Below are 23,898 nucleotides of genomic sequence, written 5' to 3' on the forward strand. Positions count from 1 at the left end.
TATCAAACGTCTCGTCACAAATGTTCCCTCTGAAATAGTAACATGTCCTTCTATCTTATGAGTTGCTACCCAGTGAAGGAATCCCTCCCACTCCCAAGGGATGTTCAACTAGCCTCCATTTGACCACTTCCAGCAGCCAAGGAGCTTATTACCTCCTCACATGGCAGCCAGTTCCTTTCTTGGACAGATATATTATTTTAAAATTCTTCCTTATGTTGAGGCAGCTGCTGTCTCCTTGGGGCCGAAAGCCACAAAATGCTGGAGCTGGAAAGGGAAACTGATTATTTCAGGCATGTGAACTACCCCTCATCCATCCTGCATCCAGGGCAAACATTGATAATCAATCACAGTGTTCTTTCTCACTGAACCGGAAAGTAGAATGCAATCATAAAACTTTTTCAAATAAAATTCTTTGAAAATTACGAAAGTAATATATGTTTACTTGCAACTAGTGAAATGCTACAAAGTTACATGAAGAAAGTTAATAATTCTTTCTTCTCTCCAAGGTAACCAATGTGAACAGCCCAGGGTGTGTCCTTGTACACATTTCTTTATACACATGCACATATAGGTACTGTAAGATATATAAGGGTTTTTATATGGCTTTTTATCCTTTTATAAAAATGCGATTGTATTGTATGTATTACTACAGAGCTTATGATCATCCCTGCAGGTTGGTGGTTAAAGATCAAACACTATATAGGTCTGTTGTGTTTTTTTGTATTCTGCTATCAGGATCAAGCATGTTTTTAAAAGCTACACAGTATCCCATGTGAGGTGTGTCCTCAGTTTATTAATCATTGCCCTTTGATGGCTGTTCCTGTTGCTTCATTTCTTCAGGATCCTTCTCACCACAGTGCTCCAAGCAGCCTCTACCAGTCGTTTGGAGTTAGCCTGTGAGGTAAAACCCATTTGTCGTGTCTGATCCAATCTGGCTCCTTACACATTGCAGGGAAGGGAAGCAGACTAGTTTAAAGATCAAAGTGAATCAGTGTCTGGGGCAAGACTAGAACTGAATTTTCTTGACTCTCTACATTTCCCATGTCACCTCTCACTTCCAGCCATTTTCCCTGGTTCTCCTCTGGAGTAAAAGAACAAATCTGATTCCTCTTCTGTGTGCTACCCCTTCAGATATTCAAAGTCAGTTATGTCATTCTTTCTGAGTCTTTTCTTCCCCTGGAGAAATTTCCCCAGTGCCTTCAAATTTTTCTCTTGGGACAAGGTTTCTAAATCTGTTTACTATCCGGTGGGCCATTCCTTCCATCATCTTCTCGCCCCAAGGCTGTAGAAATCTCAAGTGTGACTTTCATGCTTATCATCTTTATTCATTCTTTCAACAAATACACATTGAGCACCATCTATGTGCCAGTCACTGTTCTGGGCACTGGGTGACCCTATAGCTTGCTTTTTGATGGAAAGAGAAACAACAAAAATAAGATGATACCTGAGGGTGTCAAATTATATAGAAGAAATAGTATTAATATGACAGACTCCTTAGATTGGATGGTCAGGGAAGCTCTCTCAGGAACTAACATTGAGCTGAAACCTGAGTGACAAGTAGGGGCCAGCCATAAGTAGGTCTGGAGGAAGAGAATTCCAGTGAATAAGAAATCTTGGTACAAGACGAGGCTGGAGAGGCCACAGGAGTCTTGCAGGGCCCTGTAGGCTAAGATATGGTCAGGTTTAATTTAGGTTTCATTTAAGTGCAGTGGGAAGTCATTGGAGGATTTAATCCAGGAGGCAACGATTGATTTCCTTTTAAAAAAAGATTTCTGGGGGCACCTGGCTGGCTCAGTCAGAAGAGTGTACAAATCTCAATCTTGAGGTCATGAGTTCAATCCCCACATTGAGTGTTGAGATAAATAAAAGAGTATCTGGGAGATCTTTTTAACTTGGAACACATTTCATTTCCCCTGTGCTTTTCCTTATATCCAAACGGATTGACATCTGGGCCAGTTTGCTCTGTTCAGGTGTCTCACAGAGGATTTGCCTGGTGAATCACAGCCATCTTCAGATGGACCTCACAGCCCTGTTCAGCAGGGAGCATGGAAGTTCAGGGAGATGGCAGTAGCTCTCTAAGATCTGAGCCCAGTAGGTTCAGTGGGTCTTTGTGGAGTTCTCAGTCCTTTGGCAGCCAGAAGGAGATGGAGCCAAATGTGGTTTGGGGATAGGGCCAAGGCACTGGTTGCAGGAGAGACAGGGAAATGTGAGTGGAGACCTGGAGCTCAAGACACTTAGAAAAAGGCTTCAGAGTAGTGTCCAGAAATCAGTCAACTGAAGAATAGGCCTGTTGTCTGCCCAGTTAACACAGCTCCTGTGTAGTTCCTGTCTGAGAGAAGAATTTGGACACTTTCTTGCTTGGGAGGTTTTTTTTTGTTTTTGTTTTTTTTTTAAGATTTTATTCATTTATTTGACAGAGATATCACAAGTAGGCAGAGAAGCATGTAGAGAGAGAGAAAGAAGCAGGTTCCCCGCTGAGCAGAGAACCCGATGTGGGGCTCTATCCCAGGACCCTGGGATCATGACCTGAGCCGAAGGCAGAGGCTTTAACGCACTGAGCCACCCAGGCTCCCCACTTGGGAGGTTTTTTACTTTGGATGTGACCCCTCTCAGGTTGGCATCCTCTGTGCTCTTAGGAGTCTGGATGACGGTCTGGAGTCTTTGGGAACCAAGGGGACTTACCAACCCAGAGGATTTGGGTCAGGAGTAACCTTTAGGGGAATGAAGAAGAAGTCTGGGGGAGACCCACCTCAGAGCAGAGATGAGTGAGAGCTTAGAGATCGGAGGTGCACCTTTCTCAGAGTGGCAGAGCTGGGTTGAAGGAGGTGAGATCCCCCAGCCTGTTGGAAATCTTTGAAAAAGACTGTCAGTCCCTGTACCCATGGACACTGAGGCAGTTACTGATCAGTTAGCTGTCTGCATACTCGAGATCTCCACTGGGATCACCACTCACATTGTCCACTCACATCTTCGCTTTGTGAGGCTTAGATTGAAATAATATAAACTGCATGTAGTCCTCTTACCAGGTGAGCCGTCACTCTTTGCCACTCTCAGAAGAGGTGGCCAGAGACCAGCAAGGTCAAGGCATGTGCTGGGGGTCATGTGTCACCTGGGACCAGGTCTCCATTAATTCAGATCTTTCCCTATAGTGTGCAGCCTCTCCTATTTCCCATCTCTGGAAAATCCTACCAACTTACTCTGCTTCCTTTGGTCCTATGACTGTGAGGCTTGCTGGGCAACATCTCCTCCTTAGTCTCTCTGAATCCCAATCAAGCTTTTTCTCTGAATCTGTAGATTGGAAGGAAAATTGGTTTCTTATCTGGTAATTGGCTTCCTTCTTTCTCTCCGGGGACTCAGCAGAGCAGATACCCTGAGAGAGGAAGGCATGAAGCCTCCTTACCCCCTCAGCAGCACTAACCGCACCAGTTCAGCCCTTTCATTCTGTCTGATCCCTTTACTTCCCTTTTCTAGGAGCCTGGAGAGGTGTGGCTGGACCAAGACCTCCCCCGATGTGAGCAGGTTTCCTTCTCCCCCCACTGCCCGTTGCCACCACGCCAGGGAACATCCTCAAGCCCTGGCCCTCAGGGGAGAGGTAACAGGAGCCCCGAGCCGAGACCATGTGACGGCGCTGGCCCTCGCCACCGCCGTCCCCCCCCACCCTGGCCCCCGGCCCGGCACCATGATGTTCCGAGACCAGGTGGGCATCCTCGCTGGCTGGTTCAAGGGCTGGAATGAGTGTGAGCAGACGGTGGCCCTGCTGTCACTTCTGAAGCGGGTCACTCGCACCCAGGCCCGCTTCCTGCAGCTCTGCCTGGAGCACTCGCTAGCTGACTGCAATGACATCCACCTGCTGGAGTCGGAGGCCAACAGTGCTGGTGAGTCTCCACCCCTAGAGACAAGCACAGTGGAAGGGAGACCTGGAACAAGAGCTGATGTCAGATGGTGGAGGAGGTCCACCCCCACAGTGGTGCTGAGGAATGTGGGTTCTGAGCATGTTGGTGGGTGGGGAGTCCCTGACCTCCCAAGTCATCATCATAGGTCTCTCGGGGCTATCTTGTTGCCAGATGTACTGAGATGTGGGGGGTTCCTGGGGGACAGTGCAAACTGGAAACATCCCATAGCAGAGGAAGAGTTACATAGGTGGCCGGTCTAGGTGACAGAGGAAGAGACTTAAAGTCATTACTGTGAAGGGGGTTGGAAGCTGAGCAAATAATTCATTTCTCAAGCTTCAGGATGCAGAGCTAGGAGGGAATTTTAGAATTCTTCCAAAATTTACTAGTCATCTTAAACTTTTCTTTACTCCTAAAGGTAAGTTGGACTTAAGGGATAAACAGCTTCAAGAGAGTTTTGAGTTTAGATATGGTCCCTATCAGTTCCCTCAGCACTCAGTAGAGAGATACTCCGTGTCCCATGAGGTTGGCGTTGGGATGGCTGAGCCAGGCGTCTGTAGAACTGTCTGTCCCAGGACCCCCAGATGTAGATAAGAGTCAGGCCAGAGAACCCTCTCAGGGGACACTCCTGAAGCCATTCTGGCCTCTGGGCCTCCACAGGGCTATTTGGAGAGCTGTTGACCTCAGCGATGGGTGAGAGAGAGATGGAGGCCAGAGAAGAGGGCAAGTTGTACTACCTGAAAGCTAACTGGGGACTGGGGAGGGCACCTAGGGGCTCCGTGTCAGTTCCCACCTTCTTCCCCACGATAATGGTTCATGTCAAGCCCTTAAAACGAGCAAAGTACTGCCTTGTATACTAACTTTGAAAGCAGTCTTCTTTGGTGGCTCTAGAGTCAGACTGTCTGGGTTTAAGTCCCAGTTCTGTCATTTGCGATATAATGAAGTAACTTAATCTTTCTGAGCCTTGGTTTCTTCATCTTTAAAATCAAGACCATAACTGTGCTTATCTTCTAGGGTAGTTGTGAACTCTGAGAACAGTATCTGGCATGTAGTAGACGCTTAATAAATGTAAATGGTTTTTATTGTCAATAACTCATTTAGTCCTAACAACAACCCCATGAAATAGGTACTGTTATTATCCTCATTTTATAGGTGAGGAAATCCACAGTGGACTGCTAAGATTGGGACTGGGGAGCCACAGAGTTGCCTGGCTTCCCTCATCTCCCCAGGTCCATCTGCCTTGGTAACAGTCACCTTTATTTTTCTGAATTTTTGTGTACCAAGTCACAGAAGCACCATGGTTATAGGGTGAGGGGGCTCCTAGGCCAGGAGTCATACTGCCTTAAATCCAGTATGAGTGAGAGCAAGAACCTAGCAAGGCTGCAGCAGGCTCAGAGCTCAACCCCTCCCCCGTCCCCACCAGGGAAGGCTCCTTTCTGCTCTGTAGCAGGAGTTCTTGGTTGCGGTATGGCTCTGCCCCCAGAGGAGGGCTCCTTTGGGGCAGGACTTTTTCTTTTGCAGCTTTGGCACACATCCCTCCCACCCCATCCTGACCAGGCAGTTGCATGAGCACTGGGTGCCAATCTTGTCTATATATCAGAACCATCAGTGGTGTTTATTCTGTTTTCTTATTAGAGCATGTTTAATTTCTGTGTTTTCAAAACTTGTAAAATCAGACCATATGAAAGGTAAAAAGTGAGGTCTCCTCCCTTCCATACTTCCACATTCCCAGTTGGTGTATGTTTTGTGAGATATTTTGTGCATGTATGAATACGTTCATACTCTCCCTTCAGCTTGTTCATTGTTTTGATCATTTTATTTTATTTTATTTTTTAAACATTTTATTTATTTGACAGACAGAGATCACAAGTAGGCAGAGAGGCAGGCAGAGAGAGAGAGAGGGAGGCAGGCTCCCTGCTGAGAAGAGAGCATGATGTGGGACTCCATCCTAGGACCTCAGGTTCATGACCTGAGCTGAAGGCAGAGGCTTTAACCCACTAAGCCACCCAGGCACCCTGTTTTGATCTTTTTTTTTTTTTTAATATATTTTTTAAAGATTTTATTTATTTATTTGACAGAGATCACAAATAGGCAGAGAGGCAGGCAAAGAGAGAGGAAGGGAAGCAGGCTCCCTGCTGAGCAGAGAGCCTGATGCGGGGCTCCATCCCAGAATCCTGGGATCATGACCTGAGCCAAAGGCAGAGGCTTTAACCCACTGAGCCACCCAGGCGCCCCTGTTTTGATCATTTTAATACATAGAATGGAACACTGTGCGTATTAACCAATTTCGTTTAACAGTATAACTTGAAGATCTCATATTCCAGTTGTGTGTGTGTGTGTGTGTGTGTGTGTATATATATATATATATATATACACATACACTTCATTATTGACGGCTGCATAATAGCAAGAATACGTAGAATAAGTAAATTTATGGAGCCCTACCTGGGTATCAAGCAATACTTTACCTTTATTACTCATTTAACCCTCATAACAGTTCTGTAAGGTAGGTCTTACTGTTCCCCTGATTTTATAGATGAGGAGATTAAGGTCTGGAGAGGTTTAGTGACTTGCCCTGGGTCACACAACTGGTCAGAGGTGGAACTGGAATTTGACTTTAGACCTCCTGGCTCTTGACCTCTAGGCTTTACCATATGGTATGTTTGGTCTTGCTCTTACAGTGTTGTAATGAGTACCCTTTAAGCATCTCTAGGATAAATTCCTAGAATTCTGTGGAGCTGCTAGTTTGAAGTAATGTGCATTTAAAATATTCCCTAGGGGCACGTGGGTGGCTTAGTTGGTTAAGCCTTCAACTCTTGATTTCGACTCAGGTCATGATCTCAGGGTCGTGGGATTGAACCCCAGGTCAGGCTCCACGCTCAGTGCGGAGTCTGCCTGTCCCCTCTGCTCCTCCCCCTGCTTGTGTGCTCACTTGCTCTCTGTCAAATAAATAAATAAATAAAATCTTTGAAAAATTAATAAATAAGTTAAATATTCCCTCTCACCACATTGCCTTGAAAGACTTGGTACACTTTACACCAATAACCGAGGCCCTTCCCAGATGGTTTGCACTGGGATTTGGCAGGGTAATGGGTTGAGAACTGATGAAGAGTGAATTCACTGGTGAATGAAAATAGGAATCTAGGTCTTCAGCCACAGTCCCATGTCAGATGGTGAGAGTATAACAAGCTGGTGCTTGGATAGAAAGGTAGGGAAAACTTTGAATGAGAAAAGAGAAGGAGGGCTATGGTGTATATCAGAGTTGGCAGGCAGCCTGCCAGGATTAGAGCAGAGCATGACGGGAGAGAGAAGTGATCACAGAGGTAAATTCTGTAGACCCTTGTGTACCTCTTTCTTTTTTCTTTTTTTTTTTTAATTTTTTTTTAAAGATTTTATTTATTTATTTGACAGACAGAGATCACAAGTAGGCAGAGAGGCAGGCAGAGAGAGAGAGGAGGAAGCAGGCTCCCCGCGGAGCAGAGAGCCCGACGCAGGACTCGATCCCAGGACCCCGAGATCATGACCCAAGCCGAAGGCAGAGGTTTAACCCACTGAGCCACCCAGGCGCCCTGTGTACCTCTTTCTTAATAGGCATGGTGGTTCCAAGACTAAGGAGGCTTGTGTCTCCTGTCTTGGCCCACCCTCAAGTAGAACACCCGCCTTGCCGTATTTGTGAGGGAAGGAGCTACTTCCTGGGCCCAGAGGCCTGCCTTGTGGGAGGAATTGTGCACCCTCTGCCTTTTTCTCTCCCGGTGTTCATTATGGCCTTCCCATTCCCTCTGTTTCCCAAACTTGCATCATCATCCATCTCACCTGGTGAAGGGTTGTGACTGTTAAAATCCAGCTCCTCCCCACCAACCCAGACCCACCAAATCAGAATCCTGAGGGTATGGGTCTGGGAGCACATACCCGGGTTCTGATGACCAGGCAGTCTTGAGAAATGATGCCCTGTTGGATGAATCATTTGTCATGGGACTTGAGAATAGGCATCAGTACCTCCAGGAGTTCTAGTTCCATCTCTGCCACTAACAACTCTCGTGAGTTGGACCAGCTCCACCCCTGTTGAGTCCAGGGAACTGTATCTGAACCGTAAGAAGGTTGTTCTAGATACTGTCCAAGTTTTGGGCTCTGAAGTAACTCGCCAAAGCCACAGCCAAGCATATGACGTTCTTTGGGAGCCCAGCACATTCTTCTAAAAGAGTAGTTCTTAATGTTTTAGGAGATGGACTTTTCAGAGACTGTCTTTCCTGTCTCCCCCCGCCACCACCAAGATGCACACTTACCCCATAGATCAAATCATGAATTCAGTTGGTACACCAATCCCCAGGGAAGAGCTGCCTCTTATAGGGTCTGAAACTCTTCAGCTTTTTAGATCCCTTCAGACCTGGGTGGCTGAACATGAGGCAGATCCTCTGCCATTTTGGGGTTTGTACTCTGTGTCCCAGCCACCCAACCCTGCCCCTTCTTTAAGTTCTCCCAAGGAGGCCCTGGGTTCAGATTTGGGTTTGGGGCAGAGCTACCAGAAGGGGCAGGGAGTGCAGAGGGCTTGATCTAGGCAAGTGGGTACCATGGCTTCATGTCAGAATCACTCAAGGACTTTATAAAAATAATCTGACAGGGCGCCTGGGTGGCTCAGTCGTTAAGCATCTCCCTTCAGCTCAGTTCATGATCCCAGGGTCCTGGGATCGAGCCCCGCATCGGGTTCCCTGCTTGGCGAGCCTGCTTCTCCCTCTGCCTTCTGTTCACCTGGTGTGCGGGCTCTCTCTTCTTTGTCAAATAAAATCTTTAAAAAGTAATAATAATAATCTGAGGCCTGGGTCCTATCCCCAGCAAGTCTGATATTTTTTAAGCTCCCTAGTTGGCTCTTGTGTGCATCCAGTGAAGAACCTCTTGTCTTAATACTGGTGCTGATTCCAGGTGGGCCCAGGAAGGTAGTGGGGCTATGCAGCCTGCTGGGAGTGAGGAGTTGGGGCTGTGGAAGGGGGATCTAGTCTGGGCTGTTCTTCCTCTCAAGCAGCTGAGAGGGTTTAGGGAAGTCCCCCAGCCCAGGCAGCCAGTGTTGGTTTCATGGAAGCAGAATCTGAAACAATACCCAGGAAAAGAAAAGAAGTAGAACCCTAAGGGTCTCTGGAACAGGAAAGGAGAGAGGATCCAGCTTTCCCTCTGCTATCATCCCTGTTCCTTTTCCCAGTGCTGTCTTCCCTGCCTGTTTGGAGCTGTAACAGTAATCCTGGCCCTCTCTTTTACCCCTGATGCTGACTTGGACCAAAAGGGTAGAGCCAGGGAAACTGAAATCCCCTTCCCTCCCTGGTCCTTCAGCTTCCTGGGCTGCATTTCCTGCATTTTCTTTCCTCCTCCTGTTCTCTGAGTCAGAGTCCCTGTATCCAGCAGGTTTAAACTCCTCCCTCTCTGGCTCACTGAATCTGGGTGGGGAAACTGAGGTCAGGAGGGGGCCGAGGCTGAATGAGTCACCAGAGCTCAGCTCTCATGCCTCCACCCTCCCCTTTCAAGCTCTACTGACACAGTTCATCAAACAAAAATGTGAGCCCCCTAGCCCTCCCCCATGTTTGTGCGAGCTGGGGTGAGGTAGAGTAGGGCGTGTTTTCAGCTGAACCCCAGCCCCTGTGACGAGTGCCTGAGGCTGCCAGGATTGTTGCAACAGCCCAGCACATAAAAATGGATTTGCTTTTATGGCAGTCTCCAAGATATATTTGGCTCCTATGGTTTGCCAGGACCCAGGGTCATGACCTACTTAGCTCTGGTCACCTGGCCAAGGAGGGTACTCATGCACAGTCTCTCTGGTCCTCTCCATGCCTGCAGAATCCAGGTTTGCCACTTGGGAGGAAGCAGTCATTGGCATCATGGCATTCCCCAGCCCCTTCCCCCATCCGCCCACCTCCAGAATTTCATCACTGCTTATTGTGCCTCTAGCTCAGAGGAGCCAGAGACATGTCTGTTTTTGGTAAATAACTGTATGAAATTCCCCACCCCTGTCGGGAATCTTAAGGGGGAGTCCCAGATGTGTCCTCCTATGTTAGTTGTTCCCCACAGTCCCAAAACAGCGTGGGCTCTTAATCTTCAACCAGGAGCAATGACAATAATAGTTAAAATCCATGGAGTACTTAACACACGTCAGGTGCTTTGCACGATTGTCTCATTGAATCTTTACAACAACCCTGTGACATAGGGTTTTTACTGCCCCTGCTGTACGGAAGAGGAGACCAGGCTCAGAGAAGTTAAAGGACTGGCCCACAGTTATGTTGACCTGGGTCATAGAAGCAGAGGTAGATTTGGAATCCAGGCAGGTTCGCATTTGAACCTGTGCTCTTACTCAGTATATCTGCTGGGACATGTGACAGGGTGACGTGAGGTCAGGGGTCCTCGAGAGGCACATGACCCACACATAGACCCTGCTATCTTCCAAGAGGCCGTCTGGGTTCAGTTGTGCAGCTATTCATTAGGCCCCTGCTGTGCCTCAGCTCTAAGCCAGACTTCTCTGATCAGAGCAGGAAACGAAGTTTCATCCCCACCCATCATCTGCAGCCCCAGCTGGGCTCACCCCAAGGGGCCTGAGGCTGCACAAATTCCTTGGACCCATTCCAGTGCTCACTGATGCTTCCCAGTCTTGGGAGGCCCGCCCTCCCCACCGCACTGCTGCACAGACACATGAACACACATTTCCCCAGGGTCAGCCTCCAGTCATCCAAAACCTCTCTCTCCTTTCTCTGTAGTAGAACAAGGTCCTTCATTGAGCCCAACCCTTGGGGCTGTTCTGTCATATCCCCTGGCAGTACCAGAGGAGAAGCTGTGTCCCATAGCCCTGGGGTCCTGGCAGTATTCTGGGGTGGGGGAGGAACTAGACAAGGCTTCTTTCTGTCCCAGATGCCTCTGGCTACCCTGTAAGGCCTAACAACAGCGATTGAGAACATCAGGGTAGGGCTGGAAGGGTAGGCTGACTGCCGGAGAAGGGAGAAAAACACCAATCACTGAGTCACATACTAAGTGCTTACTGTGGGTAGACTCCTGTCAGGTGCTTTACACGCATTGTCTCCCTAAATCCTCTCAGTGGCCCTGTTCATTCCCCCTTTCCAGAGGAAGAAGCACATTGGCCAGGCAACTGTATAACACAGCTGGGATGTAAGTCTTTGACTTTCCCTAATCTTCATCACTGTATTTCTTCTTCCTTCTCATCAAGAGCAAAAAATTCAAGGATTATTAAGTCAGGGAAATGGGGTGCCAGTGTATTTGTTCCTATGTGATCAAGTACCAGATGGAGGAGGTAGAAGGGTGGGAAAGGTGAAGGCTTCCTGAAATCAGGAAGGCCTGTCCCACCTTGGAAACATCCTTAGATGTTAGAGATGACTTAAGAATCAGCCTTGTAGTCATGGGGCGCTGGTTCAAGAGAAGACAGAGGAGATGAGTTTTCCTAGCTTTGAGTGGTAAGTCATACATGAGATCTAGAAAGCCAGGGACAACGAAGGGGTGGAGAACAAGAGACTTGGCATTGGAGAACTAGTACAGTGTTATACGTAAAAGTTCCTCCCAGTTCTAGAGGCTGACAGACCTGGGTTCAGATCATGGTTCCGTCACTGAAATCTAGTCCTTCATCTATAAGGTGGGATGTTAAAGGAGGGTTGAGGTGAGGTTCTTAGCATAGTGTCTGGCATATAGTAAATGCTCAGTAAGTGCTATCCGTTATTACTGTTATTGTGTAGTATTACTTTTCTATTTTGGCCAGTACTATGGGCATAGCAGGAATTGATAACTCTGCTTAAATGTATGAATCCCTGGGGTTCTCTAGGAAGCTTAGAGCAGAGAGTCCCAGGCCAAGAGAATGAGTAGTTAGTTATATGGCCAGGAGTTGGGAGTTGTGTGTTTCATTTTCGTAAAGCTACAGATTTAAGCAGAATTAGAAATCTCTTTTTTTCTAAAGTTTTTATTTATTTGAGAGAGAGCAAGAGCACGAGCAGAGGGGAGACTCAGAGGGAGAGACTGAGGGAGAGAGAGAAGCAGAGCCCCCCCCCTCACCCAGCTGAGCAGGAAACCCACCGTGGGGCTCCATCCCAGGACCCTGAGATCATGACCTGAGCCAAAGGCAGACACTTAATGACTGAGCCACCTGGACACACCCAGGGACACCCCCAGAATTAGAAATATATGTGAATTCCTAAACAATAGATTTCCACACAGGTCATTAAGACAAAGAGAGGTGTGAGGGGTCATTTCTCATGTTTTTATGCAAGGCTCCCTTTGCAGAGACCAGTGGTCCTTGGAATCTTAAGCCTTTAGGAAGTTGGGTTGAGACACTGTCAGATGCAGAGCGATCCAGATTGGGGCTCACTTGAAATCCAAATTTCTAGAATTCTGAGGCTCTCCTTATATAGTATATGCCCATTCCCAGCCTCTCAATTTCCAGGACCAGGAGTTGGGCATGTGGCTTTAGAATCTCTGTGGGTATTTGAAAAGAAGGAGCCACAGTAAGATATAATAACTGTGATGATGCTAATATTTGCTGAGAACTTACTTTATGCTCTACTTTGTGCTATGGTCTCACTTTAATTCATAGTAGTTAGTAGTAGCTGTGACAGTTAGGAATGATTCTGACCCCCACTTCAGAGATAAAGTAAAGCTCAGTGAAGTTCTACATTTGCCCAGAGTAACATGGTCAGTAACTGGGAGAGGAGGGACATAAGCCATATCTCTGCCTGTTCTTTTTCATCACTCACCCCTCCAGGGTCCTCTCTCTGTCAGGTTAGACCCAGTTCCTTCACACCTTTCCAGGACCTTACCAATAGCCCAGTAGGTCATCTCTCAAAACGCCCATGTTAGGTGTTTGCAAATTGTCACTGGGGCTACAGGTCTGAGCTCAGTTGCCCAAGAGAGAGGACATAGTTGGCCCTAGTCCTTGATCATTATCTCTTTTCTCAAGTATTGGTTGGTATTCTTTGTCCCTTTCCTTTGCCCTGTCAGCATTTTCTCCTATCCTCTACTCCACTGGAGAGTTAAAGTTAAGGCAGGGGTAACAAGGTCTTCACGGAGGACAGACCTATAACAAACAGTTCCTTCCCAAGGCCTCCTTTATGTGGCCAGGCAGTGGTCTTATTCCTCAGGAGTCCCCTTCTGGGTCAAGAGGGGAAACCTGGCTCATCTCCACAGACAGACTTACTAGGCTGTCACACTGTAAGATGGGAAAACGATGTCACCAGATCACTGCAGCATGGAGCAGCCAGGCACGCTTCCTGGAAAAGAGCAGGTTTAGGCAGTCCAGAATTTGGGTGCCTGGGTGGCTCAGTTGGTTAAGTATCTGCCTCCGGCTCATGTCATGATACTGGAGCCCTGGGATCAAGCCCTGCATTGTGAGCTCCTTGTCAGGAACATGAAACCTTGCTGTCCTTTTAGGAAAAGAAATCCATCTTGGTGAATGGTACCAATTGGAGGGGAAAATCTGGAGGCAAAGAGAACAGTTAAAAAAAAAACAGCAAGCTGGGGTGCCTGGGTGGCTCAGTTGGTTAAGCATCTGCCTTCTCTCAGGTCATGATCCCAGAGTCCTGGGATCTAGCCCCACGTCAGGCTCCCTGCTTCTTCTCTCTCTCTCTCTCTCAAATAAATAAATAAATCTTTAAAATATAAATGAACAGCAAGCATTTAGTAAATACATTCTTTCTGTGTGCCTGGCCATTTCCATTCTTTATTAGCTCAGTGAATCTCAGAACAGCATTGTGAACTGAGTACTGTAATTATCTCAAAACTTTTCAGTGAGGAGATCACTGCTCTGTGAGGTTCAAGGTGACTTTCCCAGAGTCTAGCTAGTAAGTTGTAGAGTCTAGACCGTCTGATTCCAGAGCCCAAGCTGTTAACCATCATATTCCAGTGTCATTCCCCTATCAGGAAGGAGGCTCTTTTGCTGGGGGAAAGGGAGTGTGGGTAGAGGCCATGAAGATAACAAACAGGGATACAGGAAGAAGGGCAGGCCTGGGGACAGCAGGAGGAGCTCAGATTCCAGAGTAGCAAGTTTGGCTGATGGGGAGCCACAGCAGGTGTTGGAGAGTAGGAGTGATGGAACCAGGAAAAATTACTCTGGCAATAGTGAGTGCTTTGGGTCTCATCAGTATGAAGAACAAGCTCAGGGGTCATGAAGGGGGAAGGGAGAGTAGATTGGAGCTGAGGGAGCAGACTGTAGGTAGCACTCCTGGATCTATAGAGAGTCCCCCACCCTGTCTTCCCTGACATTCCCTTTTGTCCCCTCCACAGCCATTGTCAGCCAGTGGCAGCAGGAGTCCAAAGAGAAGGTGGTATCCCTCCTGCTGTCCCACCTGCCCCTACTTCAGCCAGGCAACACGGAGGCCAAGTCGGAGTACATGAGGCTGCTGCAGAAAGTCCTGGCCTACTCGATCGAGAGCAATGCCTTCATCGAGGAGAGCCGCCAGCTGCTCTCTTATGCCCTCATCCACCCGGCCACCACACTGGAGGACCGCAATGCACTGGCCCTCTGGCTGAGCCACCTGGAAGAACGGCTGGCTAGTGGCTTCCGCACCCGGCCTGAGCCCACCTACCACTCACGCCAAGGCTCAGATGAGTGGGGGAGCCCTGCAGAGCTGGGCCCTGGGGAGGCAGGGCCAGGCTGGCAGGACAAGCCACCCCGGGAAAATGGACACGTGCCCTTCCACCCATCCAGCTCAGTGCCGCCAGCTATCAACAGTATTGGGAGCAACGCAAATGCAGGTGAGGGAGTGAGGGTCCCAGGAGGCCATGCCTACTTGAAAAAGGTCAAACTGGGCTCTTCACTCATTCTTTGGCCTTGAGCAAGTCACATAATCTCTCTGGACCTCAGCTTTATGAGGCTGTGCAGAGCTTGTGAACTGCCATTCCGGGAGCCGTGTCTGACCTACAGACATGTCTTGTTGAGCCCAAACTCAGTGAATCTTTGCTTTTGTTTTATTATGCTTTAAAATAAATTTGGTGACATAAGAAATTGGTAATTTTCCCTTAGAAATCCAGATTTCAGTTTCTCTTAAAAATTTTTTAAAAGTCTGGCAACTCAAGTCCTGTAATCCTATAGCAACAATAAGATGGCCGAATATTGTGTTCCCCCCACCTTAAGACCCTGTACATGTGTCCCAGTTGGCCTGTGCCCCTAATGACTTCTTTTGGGCATGTCTGATACCTGCCAGGCCTCTGAAAGCATTGAGTTACTAGATGTAATCTAAGGTCCCTTCCAGCTTAGACATTGTGGATTTGTGTTTATGGCTTCAGCTAACAGCATTGTTTCTGAAAAATCTGTGTTTGTAAGCCTGTTTATGTAAGATGTAAGTCACACTGTAAGATATTAGTAATAGTAGGTAACTTTGTTGAGTGTTGACTGTGTTGTAAGCGCTTTACTGACATGATATCTCATTTAATCCTTGTCACAACTTTATCATCAGCCCCATTCTAGAAATGACACTGGGACTCAAAGAAGTGAAGTCACATATTCAAGGTTATATACAGAGCAAGTAGTAGCATGGTCCTAAGTTCAGACCCAGCTGTCTGACACCAGAGTCTGCCCCTGGTGACTACTCTGTCCTCCAGCTAAATGGTCTGGAAGGGCTGTGTTGGTAAGCACCCCAGAGGCTAGGGTGAGCAGGAGGAGCTGGTGAGTTTTTGAAATACTAGTTGAAATGAACAGGTTAAGGGGAAAGTGGCATTTCCAAGGCGTGGTGAGGTAATATGACCTGACTCCAGGTGTGAGAGGTTTCTAAGATTTAACCTCAGCATGGCTGGTCCCCTTTGGCTGGCTGGTAGTGCTTAAAGCAAGCCAAGAGAGAGTGACAGTGAAATGTCATCCATGCCAGTAGGTGAAGTGAACCTGGGTCTCCTGATGGCACCTGGTACATGCCCTTGGTGCTCTGAGCCTCTTTCTTCCCCCAGTTTCCTATGGATGTCCTAGCTACTTGTCTCCCTCCCAGGTGCTGGTAAGGATCACAGGAAACAGAGGGATAGGAAAGCATTTCTGGCACCTCTGGCAACACAAAGTGTGTTAGACCATGTCTTATAGTCTCAGAGCATCATAATTTCTGGGTCCAAATTGGGAAAATACATTAATAAAGATAATTTTAGCTCAGATTATTGAACATTTAGTCTTTTTCAAAAGGTGTTCTGAGAAATTTACACAAATAAATTCTTGGGCTAAGTCACAGAAAAGTCACCTGCCCCAGGTGGTATAGCCAGAATTTAAATCCAGGCAGTCTGGCTCCACAGCTCATACTTGTAACTACTATGCTACATTGCTTCCATGTAAAAGTGACCCTCTCATAGACACTTAGACCTCATCGAGGGGAGGGGGTACCCATATATTTCTTCCTCCCCACAATGTCCCAATGGGTCACAGCAGCTATTAAAGGACTAACTAAGCTGGAACAACGTCAGATAGAGAGGTTGAACCAGAAGAGAGAAAGGAATTGGGCATTCCCGGTAGAGGACACAGCATGAAATGAAGACACAGGGGTGGCAAATTGGAGTGTGCAGACGTCTGGCTGGGATGGAAAGATGCAAGGGTTTAAATGAGTAATAGCAGTAGCAGACATTCATGTTTATTGTGTGCCTATCCCTTTGCCAAGGACATTACTTGGAAATGGAGGCAGTGACTTTCCCAGGATCATAAAATTAATAGGTGGCAGAGCTAGAATTTTAGTGCAGGTCTGTCTTGACTCCCAGATCTCAGTATATTAGGACCACATTCTGGGGGGCCTTGAAGGAAAGGATGAAGCTTTTCAATTTCAAGCAGTTGCAGGAAATAGGAAACCATTAAAATATTTTTGAGTGGGGAGCAAGGATTAGGCTGTAAGGGCAAGCAGGGTGGGTTTGGGGTGCTGCCAAGGACAGACCAGGGTTTCTTGGAGAGAGAGTGAGGTCCTGGATCTCCAGCCGGCATTCCTGTTTTTATACATGCTGTGGCCGGCCTCCACCCCAGTCCCTGGTCAAGCAGGGCTCCTCAGGAACTGCACAGTCATTCTAATCAGGATAATTTCCTGCCTCCTCCTTCACTGAGAAGGGAAGAGAAGGAAGCCATGGGCACCAAGACAGGCAAAAGGAAAAAAAAGCCTATACCAAGTCCCATGGGGCCCAAAAGGTGCCATTTCTGGGAATCCAGACCCTTGGGAGAAGCCATGAAAAGAGGACCCCAGAGGTCACAGGCAGAGGTGGAGGCTGGCCCTCTGAGGGTATGGATCAGTGCACTGCCCTGTCCTTCAGGTGATTTCCTGGCTAGGAGCATAGACTGTCGCAGATGAAGGAAGGTGGTCTGGGGCCTGTACCAGACTGGTTGTTCTTCCTGGTTTGAGTTTCAGTGGAGCACTGGCAGGAATCCCAGCCTTTCCATCAGAAACAAGGCTAGGGTTTTTCTGTAGCTGCCTCCCAACTCCCTCTGGCAACTGGGGCAAAATGCTTCTGTTCTCTGAGCATTGATGTTCTCACCTACCCAGGGTGAGGCTTTTTGGCTTTGTGTCCTTGTCTTTTTATTTGACTTTGGGTACTTTTGAATATCCTGTGTCGAGCTCAGAGGCACCCTTAGCACCCTTAGGATGGACCACGGGTGCCCTCCTTTAGGCTTTTATGAAACCGAGGGCTCTTGTGTATCACGCCCTGCACCTGATCCTGGCGATGCAGAAATGATTGAGCGGGGTTGTTATTCCTGCAACTGCTTGAAATTGAAAAGCTTCACCCTACCTTCAAGGCCTCCCAGAATGTGACCCTAATACACGTGAGCCCAGAGTCCAGTGCAAGAGGCAGGCTGGTGGCGGAGGCTACTGCTAGGCTTGAGGCAGTAACACAGGGCCCCCACGAGTGCAGAGGGAGAAGTCACAGAAGAGCTAACACTTGAGTGAGGAGTGAAGACGAGGTGGCCGGCAGGAAAGGGTGGAAGAGCAATGAGTTAGGCAGAGGGAGTAGTTACATGGAAAGGTCTGGAACTCAGAACCTGCACTCTCCTGAGGATGGTTAAAATCAAGTAGGAACCCTTTTCTTACCTCAGGAATGGGACAGGTGGAGAATATGAAACACCTTGTGGAAGACAGTCTGAGTTACTGGGCCTTATGGGCCTTATGGGTAGCTGATTTTAGCTCAGTACAGGAAAAATCTTTGGGAGATGGTGAGGCCCAATGATAGGGATGTTGAAGAAGCAGTTTATATATTCCATTCATTCATTTGCTTTACAAATACTAATGAAGCAGCTCCTCCGGGCCACGCCCCACTATAATTACTGAGGCTGCAATGATCTTTAAGACAGGACAAGTCCCTGCTGTCACAGATCTCATATTGTAGCAGGGGTGTACAGTTAATAAGCACGTAAACAAATAACTAGGTGAAGTCACTCCAGGTTGTGGTAGGTGCTGTAAGGAAGACAAGTAAGAGTCATACGATAGAGTAACCAAGATTGCTGGGGGGCAGCCACTCAGGGAAGGCCTTGGAAGAGATGATGCTTGCTGGAGATCAGATTTTTAGGAGCCAGCTGCTAAAATCAGGAAAACAAGAAGAAAGAGCAAATGCAAAAGTCCTGAGGTTGGACAGCTTGAGTGTTCCAGGAACAAGTGAGGGTTGGTGGAGAAGCCAAAGCTAAAAAGGCTTGAACTGAAGAGTGAGCTGGTGGAGGTGAGAGTCAGAAGTGAGCAGGGTCCGGGTCCCACAGGGCCTTGTAGGTATGTAGAAAAGTTTGAATTTTCTCCTCAGTGTGAAGGAAGGTCATAGGTGGGATTTAAAGTAGGGACTAACTTGGTTAGATTTGCATTTTTAGAAGAATCACCGTGGCTTCTGTGAGGTTAATGGGTTGTAGGAGGCAAGAATGAAGGCAGGAAACCAGTGAAGAGGCTGTAGCAGTAATTCCAACAAGAGACACCAGTTACAGACCAAGGTACTGGAAGAAAAGGTGGGAAGATTGAGAGATGTGGCTGAGAGTTTGCTGATGGATTAGGTATGGGGAATGAGGAAACGAGCAGTATCTCATAGGTGGTTCCCCTCAGACCCCCGGGTCCCTTCCCGTTGTTGGATTCTGGGGCTGAGCCGCTGTCCATGGCACCAACCAGGGGGCATGATCTCCTATGGTCAGATCTCCAAACCTGACCTCTTGCCTCTCCCCCTCTGGCCAGGTCTCCCCTGCCAAATTCACCCCAGCCCGCTGAAGCGCTCCATGTCGCTCATCCCCACGAGCCCCCAGGCCCCTGGTGAGTGGCCGAGTCCGGAGGAGCTTGGGGCCCGGGCTGCTTTCACCACGCCCGACCACGCACCCCTCTCACCCCAGAGCAGCGTGGCCTCCTCTGGCAGTGAGCAGACGGAGGAGCAGGGCTCCAGCCGGAACACTTTCCAGGAGGACGGCAGTGGCATGAAAGGTATGACGGGAGGGTAGCACTAGGACCCTCTGAAGAGAGGCTTCTGCATAGCTTAGAGGACAGAAGGGAGCCGTGGTAGCTTCCAACTTCCTGTCCTGTCACCCTCTACCCTACCCTAGCCAGGGACAGGTCTGAGGGAAGGAGTGAGTCCCTGCCCTTAGGGCTCAAGATTGAGCAGAGAGATCCCTCTAGGCCCTGGTCTGATAGCCCAGAAACCCCTGCCTTCAGACAACCCAGCCTGACAAGCCAGGACAGGGCAGTAGCTGATGTTCCAGGGACACCAGTGAGGTCATCCTAGTACATACCCAGTCAGGCAGAGCAGAAGGCTCAGATGTCCTGATACCAGGGAAGACCACCTAGAACGGTGTGACTGGGCAGGAGAGGAAGTGGCTTATGGGGCCATCTGGGTGGCTCCATTGGTTAAGCTCCATTGGTTAAGCTCAGGTCATGATCCCAGGGTCCCGGGATCGAGCCCCACGTCAGGCTCCCTGCTGAGCAGAGAGCCTGCTTCTCCCTCTCCTGCCTGCCACTCCCCCTGCTTGTGCTCTCTCTCTGTCAAATAAATGAATAAAATCTTAAAAAAAAAAAAAAAAGTGGCTTATGGACCTTTGGCTTTCCCCTAATCCTGGTTTTCTGCAGTTTCTGGTGTTACCTCTGGTTGTATACATGTATTCCCTCTTACCCCCACTTCAAGGTGGAGTTCCATGGGGCTCTGGAGAAGGTGGTTGATGCTGGGGCCTCAGAGTCCCACCAAGGTTGGAACATTAAAAACTGCAGAAAACTGCTCCCTCCCCACAACCCTTCCTCTGTCAGTCATAAGGGCCAGATTGCTGACCTTTTGCTCTCCTTTTCCAAAGATGTGCCCTCGTGGCTGAAAAGCCTCCGCTTGCACAAGTACGCAGCCCTCTTCTCACAGATGAGCTACGAGGAGATGATGACACTGACTGAGCAGCATCTGGAGTCTCAGGTGAAGCCAGTGGGACCATCAGGAGGTGGTGGGGGCAGCACCATTTTGACGTTACTCTTGTGGCCCAAGCCTCTGGTGTCTCTTCAGGCCCTGGGGGCACCCCAGGTACCTTAGCCTCACACTTCCAGCTTCCTGTCCCCTTCTGCCTCTACCACAGAATGTGACCAAAGGTGCCCGCCATAAGATAGCGCTGAGCATCCAGAAGCTACGCGAGAGGCAGAGTGTCCTCAAGTCCCTGGAGAAGGTGAGGATCTGATATCCCCATCTCCAAGTCCAGCTAACTGCATGGTGGCTCTGGGTGGCCTCACCTGGGGTTTCCCCAGCCCTCAGGTCTGACCTCCAGAGAACCCAGCCCTAGGGAGGCCAGGAGCAAGTCAGATCACAGGGTTCATGGGCCTGTGGCCGAGAGGCTCCCCTCTCTTTCTGTCCTGGTCTGTGTCTCCAGACTTTGTCTCTGTTAACTCAGTCCCTGCTCCTTTCACTTTTCCATTCCTAACTAATGTCCTGATGGAGCAGAATGTCTCTCGGTGTGCATGATCTCTTTCCATTTGGTTATTTCTCACTTACTCCTCTTCCATATCTGCCTTGATTTACATTCCTTTCCCCCTTCCCTGCCACTTGCTTTCTGGTTCCATCCTTGGTAGGACCCTGAGGCCCAGCATCAGACCACCTTCTCCTGACCCCCTTGGAACTCCACTTTGAAGTGGGGAAGAGGGATCACATTATACAAATGTGTACATATCTGTGTATATATGTGAGCTTGTATTGTCCTTACCTCCTTTCTCTAAGTGCTAGGACTCAGGGTTCCACCAGCACTCTCCCAGCTCTGTCTGACCCCTCTTGTGTAGTCGTTCTTTGTAGCTTTGGGGGTCAGCATGTGACCCCGGATGTGTCCTCCCTACTCAGGATGTGCTGGAAGGTGGGAATCTGCGCAACGCTCTGCAGGAGCTGCAGCAGATAATCATCACCCCCATCAAGGCCTACAGCGTCCTCCAGGCCACTGTGGCTGCTGCCGCTGCCGCCACCCCTACTGCCAAGGATGGGAGCCGGGGGGAGCCACCACTGCCAGGTGCTGAGCCTCCCCTGGTTCACCCCGGCACAGACAAGGGCACTGAGGCCAAGGACCCTCCAGCTGCAGAGAGCTACCCCCCTCCACCAGCTCCGGCTCCCACTGATGGCAGTGAGCCAGCCCCGGCTCCCGTTGCCGACGGAGACATCCCCAGCCAGTTTACACGGGTGATGGGCAAAGGTGAGACCACGCAAGGCCCAGCAAGAAGTTCTGGGATAGGGAGCCAAATCGTCATCAGGGATCAAATCCAAGTTAAATGATGGGAGCAGAGCTTTTTAAAGGACCCTTAGTGACCATATCAGAGAGTGGCTGAGACTGAGAGTAGCAAGGCCCCACCCTCAGGTATGTCTAGGTTGGTGGTAGGAGACAACCCTTATTTACCCACACAGTGTCTCCAGCCTAAGCAAAAGGCGGAACGATGTGTCAGTAGATATTGTGTATAGTATGAGACAAATCCATTGGTTCTTTCACGGGGTATTAAAGTCCACAGGATGGGGATAGTGTAACTCATAGTGGGCTTGGCCTTTCCTAAGGCAGCATGGCATAGCTGACTTTACAATTGGATCCATATCCTTTTAGCTGTGTGACCTGGGCCAAGTGATTCCACCTCTCTGAGCTACTGTGGTGGGTTTATATATGTTCATGAGAACCAGGTACCATGCTTCGCACATAGCTAGAACTCATCCAGCCTCAGTGTCCTCTTCCAATTTTTGTGCTGGCCAGGAGGGCTGAGGGAGCTAGAGCATGGCAGAGGACATGCTGGGGCTAACTTCCCTTCCTTTCCGTTGTCCCTCAGTGTGCACCCAGCTGCTGGTGTCCCGACCGGACGAGGAGAACATCACCAGTTACCTCCAGCTTATTGAAAAGTGCCTGACTCATGAGGTGAGGCCTTCTCTAGGGTCCCAAGAAGGGCAAGGCTTCCCCCATCGCTCTCAGTATCCGTATTCCTGATGTGGCCCTCAGGGCCCTGCCTGGCTGGCACCCACCCAACGCCTCCAGCCCTCATCTCACCAGTGTTGGCTCTAGTGGCTGCCGTGAGCTCTCCTTCTCAGAACCTTACTACATGTTCTTTCTCTGGGGAGCGAGATTCCCCTCCCTTCTGCTGGTCCCTCACAGTACTCGTCACAGGTCAGATGGCCTGCGTGTCTTCTGCCCCGCTGAACTGTGAGCTGTGTGTGCACAGGTTACCTCTGCCTCCCAGTACTGCCTGGCACAGAGCAGGCAGGCAGTAAATAACTTGAGTGGGTGATTGGAAGGCAGATTTGAACACACACCCTCCCCGCTTCACGCTCCCAATTCCAGGCGTTCACGGAGACGCAGAAGAAACGGCTGCTGTCCTGGAAACAGCAAGTGCTGAAGCTCCTCCGGACCTTCCCGCGCAAAGCCGCTCTAGAGATGCAGAGCTACCGGCAGCAGAAAGGGTGAGCAGGCCGCCAGGGTGTGGGGCCTTCCTTCCCGAGGCCCTTGGTGGTGGACAGGTGGTGCTCAGTGGGCTGATTACGTTCTGGGCTGGGAATTGGTTGTCCTCATTCAGTCACTGGGTGACCTTCCACAAGTCACCCAGTGAAGACTTTACCAGATTAAAAAAATCGGTGTTCTCAGCACTAGAACAGGGTGCTGAGCTGGCAGAAGCAACACCTACCCCTTGTTCTCCCCTGTGTGCAGGGTGCTGTGAAGTCCCTTTTCTCCCCTATTCTCCCTGTTTCTCCTCTATTCTACTAAATACCGCATTTGAGAATTCAAGTTAGGAGAACTGCTATAAGTGGATATGAGGAAACCTTTATCAGCTCCCATCTCCATTCTGGGGGTGCCTTGGGGCAGGAGAACAGTGTGTCATGCAAGGACTTGGGCAGGGAATCCTTGTTCAGAGCAGGTCTGTGTTCTGTCCTTTCCATGGGGATTCTGGTGGGGGAGGTGAGGAAGGGGCAGACAGAGGGGCCCCGACCACCTCAACTGACACCATGCCTTCTGCTCTCTCACAGCTGGGCATTCGGCTCCAACTCACTTCCCATAGCTGGCTCTGTGGGGATGGGGGTGGCCCGGCGGACCCAGCGGCAGTTCCCCATGCCTCCCCGGGCCCTCCCACCCAGCAGGATGGGCCTTCTGAGCCCTTCAGGCATCGGGGGCATCTCCCCACGACATGCCCTCACTAGCCCCAGCCTTGGCGGCCAGGGCCGACAGGTGAGCCAGTGGGAAGCGGAGGGCCTGGCGCTTCTGGGATTGGGGTGGTTGTGCCTGGGCTGTGCGTGTCCATGTGTTTGCACCTGGGCCTGGCTCAAAGGGAAGAGGCTCCTTTGCCAGCTCTACCGAGCCTGCACTTAGATCTCAGCCTCAGCCTCTTCCCACTCAGCTCACCACTTTTTTTTCCCATTCCCTGTGCAGAACCTGTGGTTTGCCAACCCTGGAGGCAGCAACAGCATGCCCAGCCAGAGCCGTAGCTCTGTGCAGCGCACCCACTCCCTCCCGGTCCATTCATCACCCCAGGCCATTCTCATGTTCCCTCCAGGTAAGCTGCCCCCACCCTTGGGGCTCCGCCTCAGCAATACCCTTAGGTGGCCCTTCTCTCAGTCCCATTCCCACTATCCTCTCCTCCTACCTCCCACCACTCTGCAC

At 49.5% G+C, this 23,898-nt stretch overlaps 1 protein-coding gene across 3 annotated transcripts in view; it reads left to right on the forward strand.

Annotated features, from left to right (window-relative positions):
• SAMD4B (sterile alpha motif domain containing 4B) overlaps positions 1 to 23,898 on the forward strand; it is a 37,558-nt gene that overhangs the window by 9,962 nt on the left and 3,698 nt on the right. Inside the window, exons 2-11 of one of the 3 annotated variants that reach the window (XM_032841804.1) lie at positions 3,472 to 3,875; positions 14,142 to 14,612; positions 19,010 to 19,249; positions 20,107 to 20,216; positions 20,374 to 20,460; positions 21,123 to 21,465; positions 22,082 to 22,167; positions 22,588 to 22,706; positions 23,268 to 23,466; positions 23,668 to 23,791. In XM_032841804.1, the coding sequence (XP_032697695.1) occupies positions 3,680 to 3,875; positions 14,142 to 14,612; positions 19,010 to 19,249; positions 20,107 to 20,216; positions 20,374 to 20,460; positions 21,123 to 21,465; positions 22,082 to 22,167; positions 22,588 to 22,706; positions 23,268 to 23,466; positions 23,668 to 23,791 (1,975 nt within the window). In that variant the 5' untranslated portion in view covers positions 3,472 to 3,679. Of the gene's footprint in view, positions 1 to 3,471; positions 3,876 to 5,049; positions 5,134 to 14,141; positions 14,613 to 19,009; positions 19,250 to 20,106; positions 20,217 to 20,373; positions 20,461 to 21,122; positions 21,466 to 22,081; positions 22,168 to 22,587; positions 22,707 to 23,267; positions 23,467 to 23,667; positions 23,792 to 23,898 lie in introns of those variants that run through there. The other 2 variants (XM_032841803.1, XM_032841802.1) reach the window with 2 other exon arrangements.

The sequence above is a fragment of the Lontra canadensis genome, unplaced genomic scaffold, assembly GCF_010015895.1.
Source record: "Lontra canadensis isolate GAN:19392208 unplaced genomic scaffold, GSC_riverotter_1.0 scaffold125, whole genome shotgun sequence".
NCBI lineage: Eukaryota > Metazoa > Chordata > Mammalia > Carnivora > Mustelidae > Lontra > Lontra canadensis.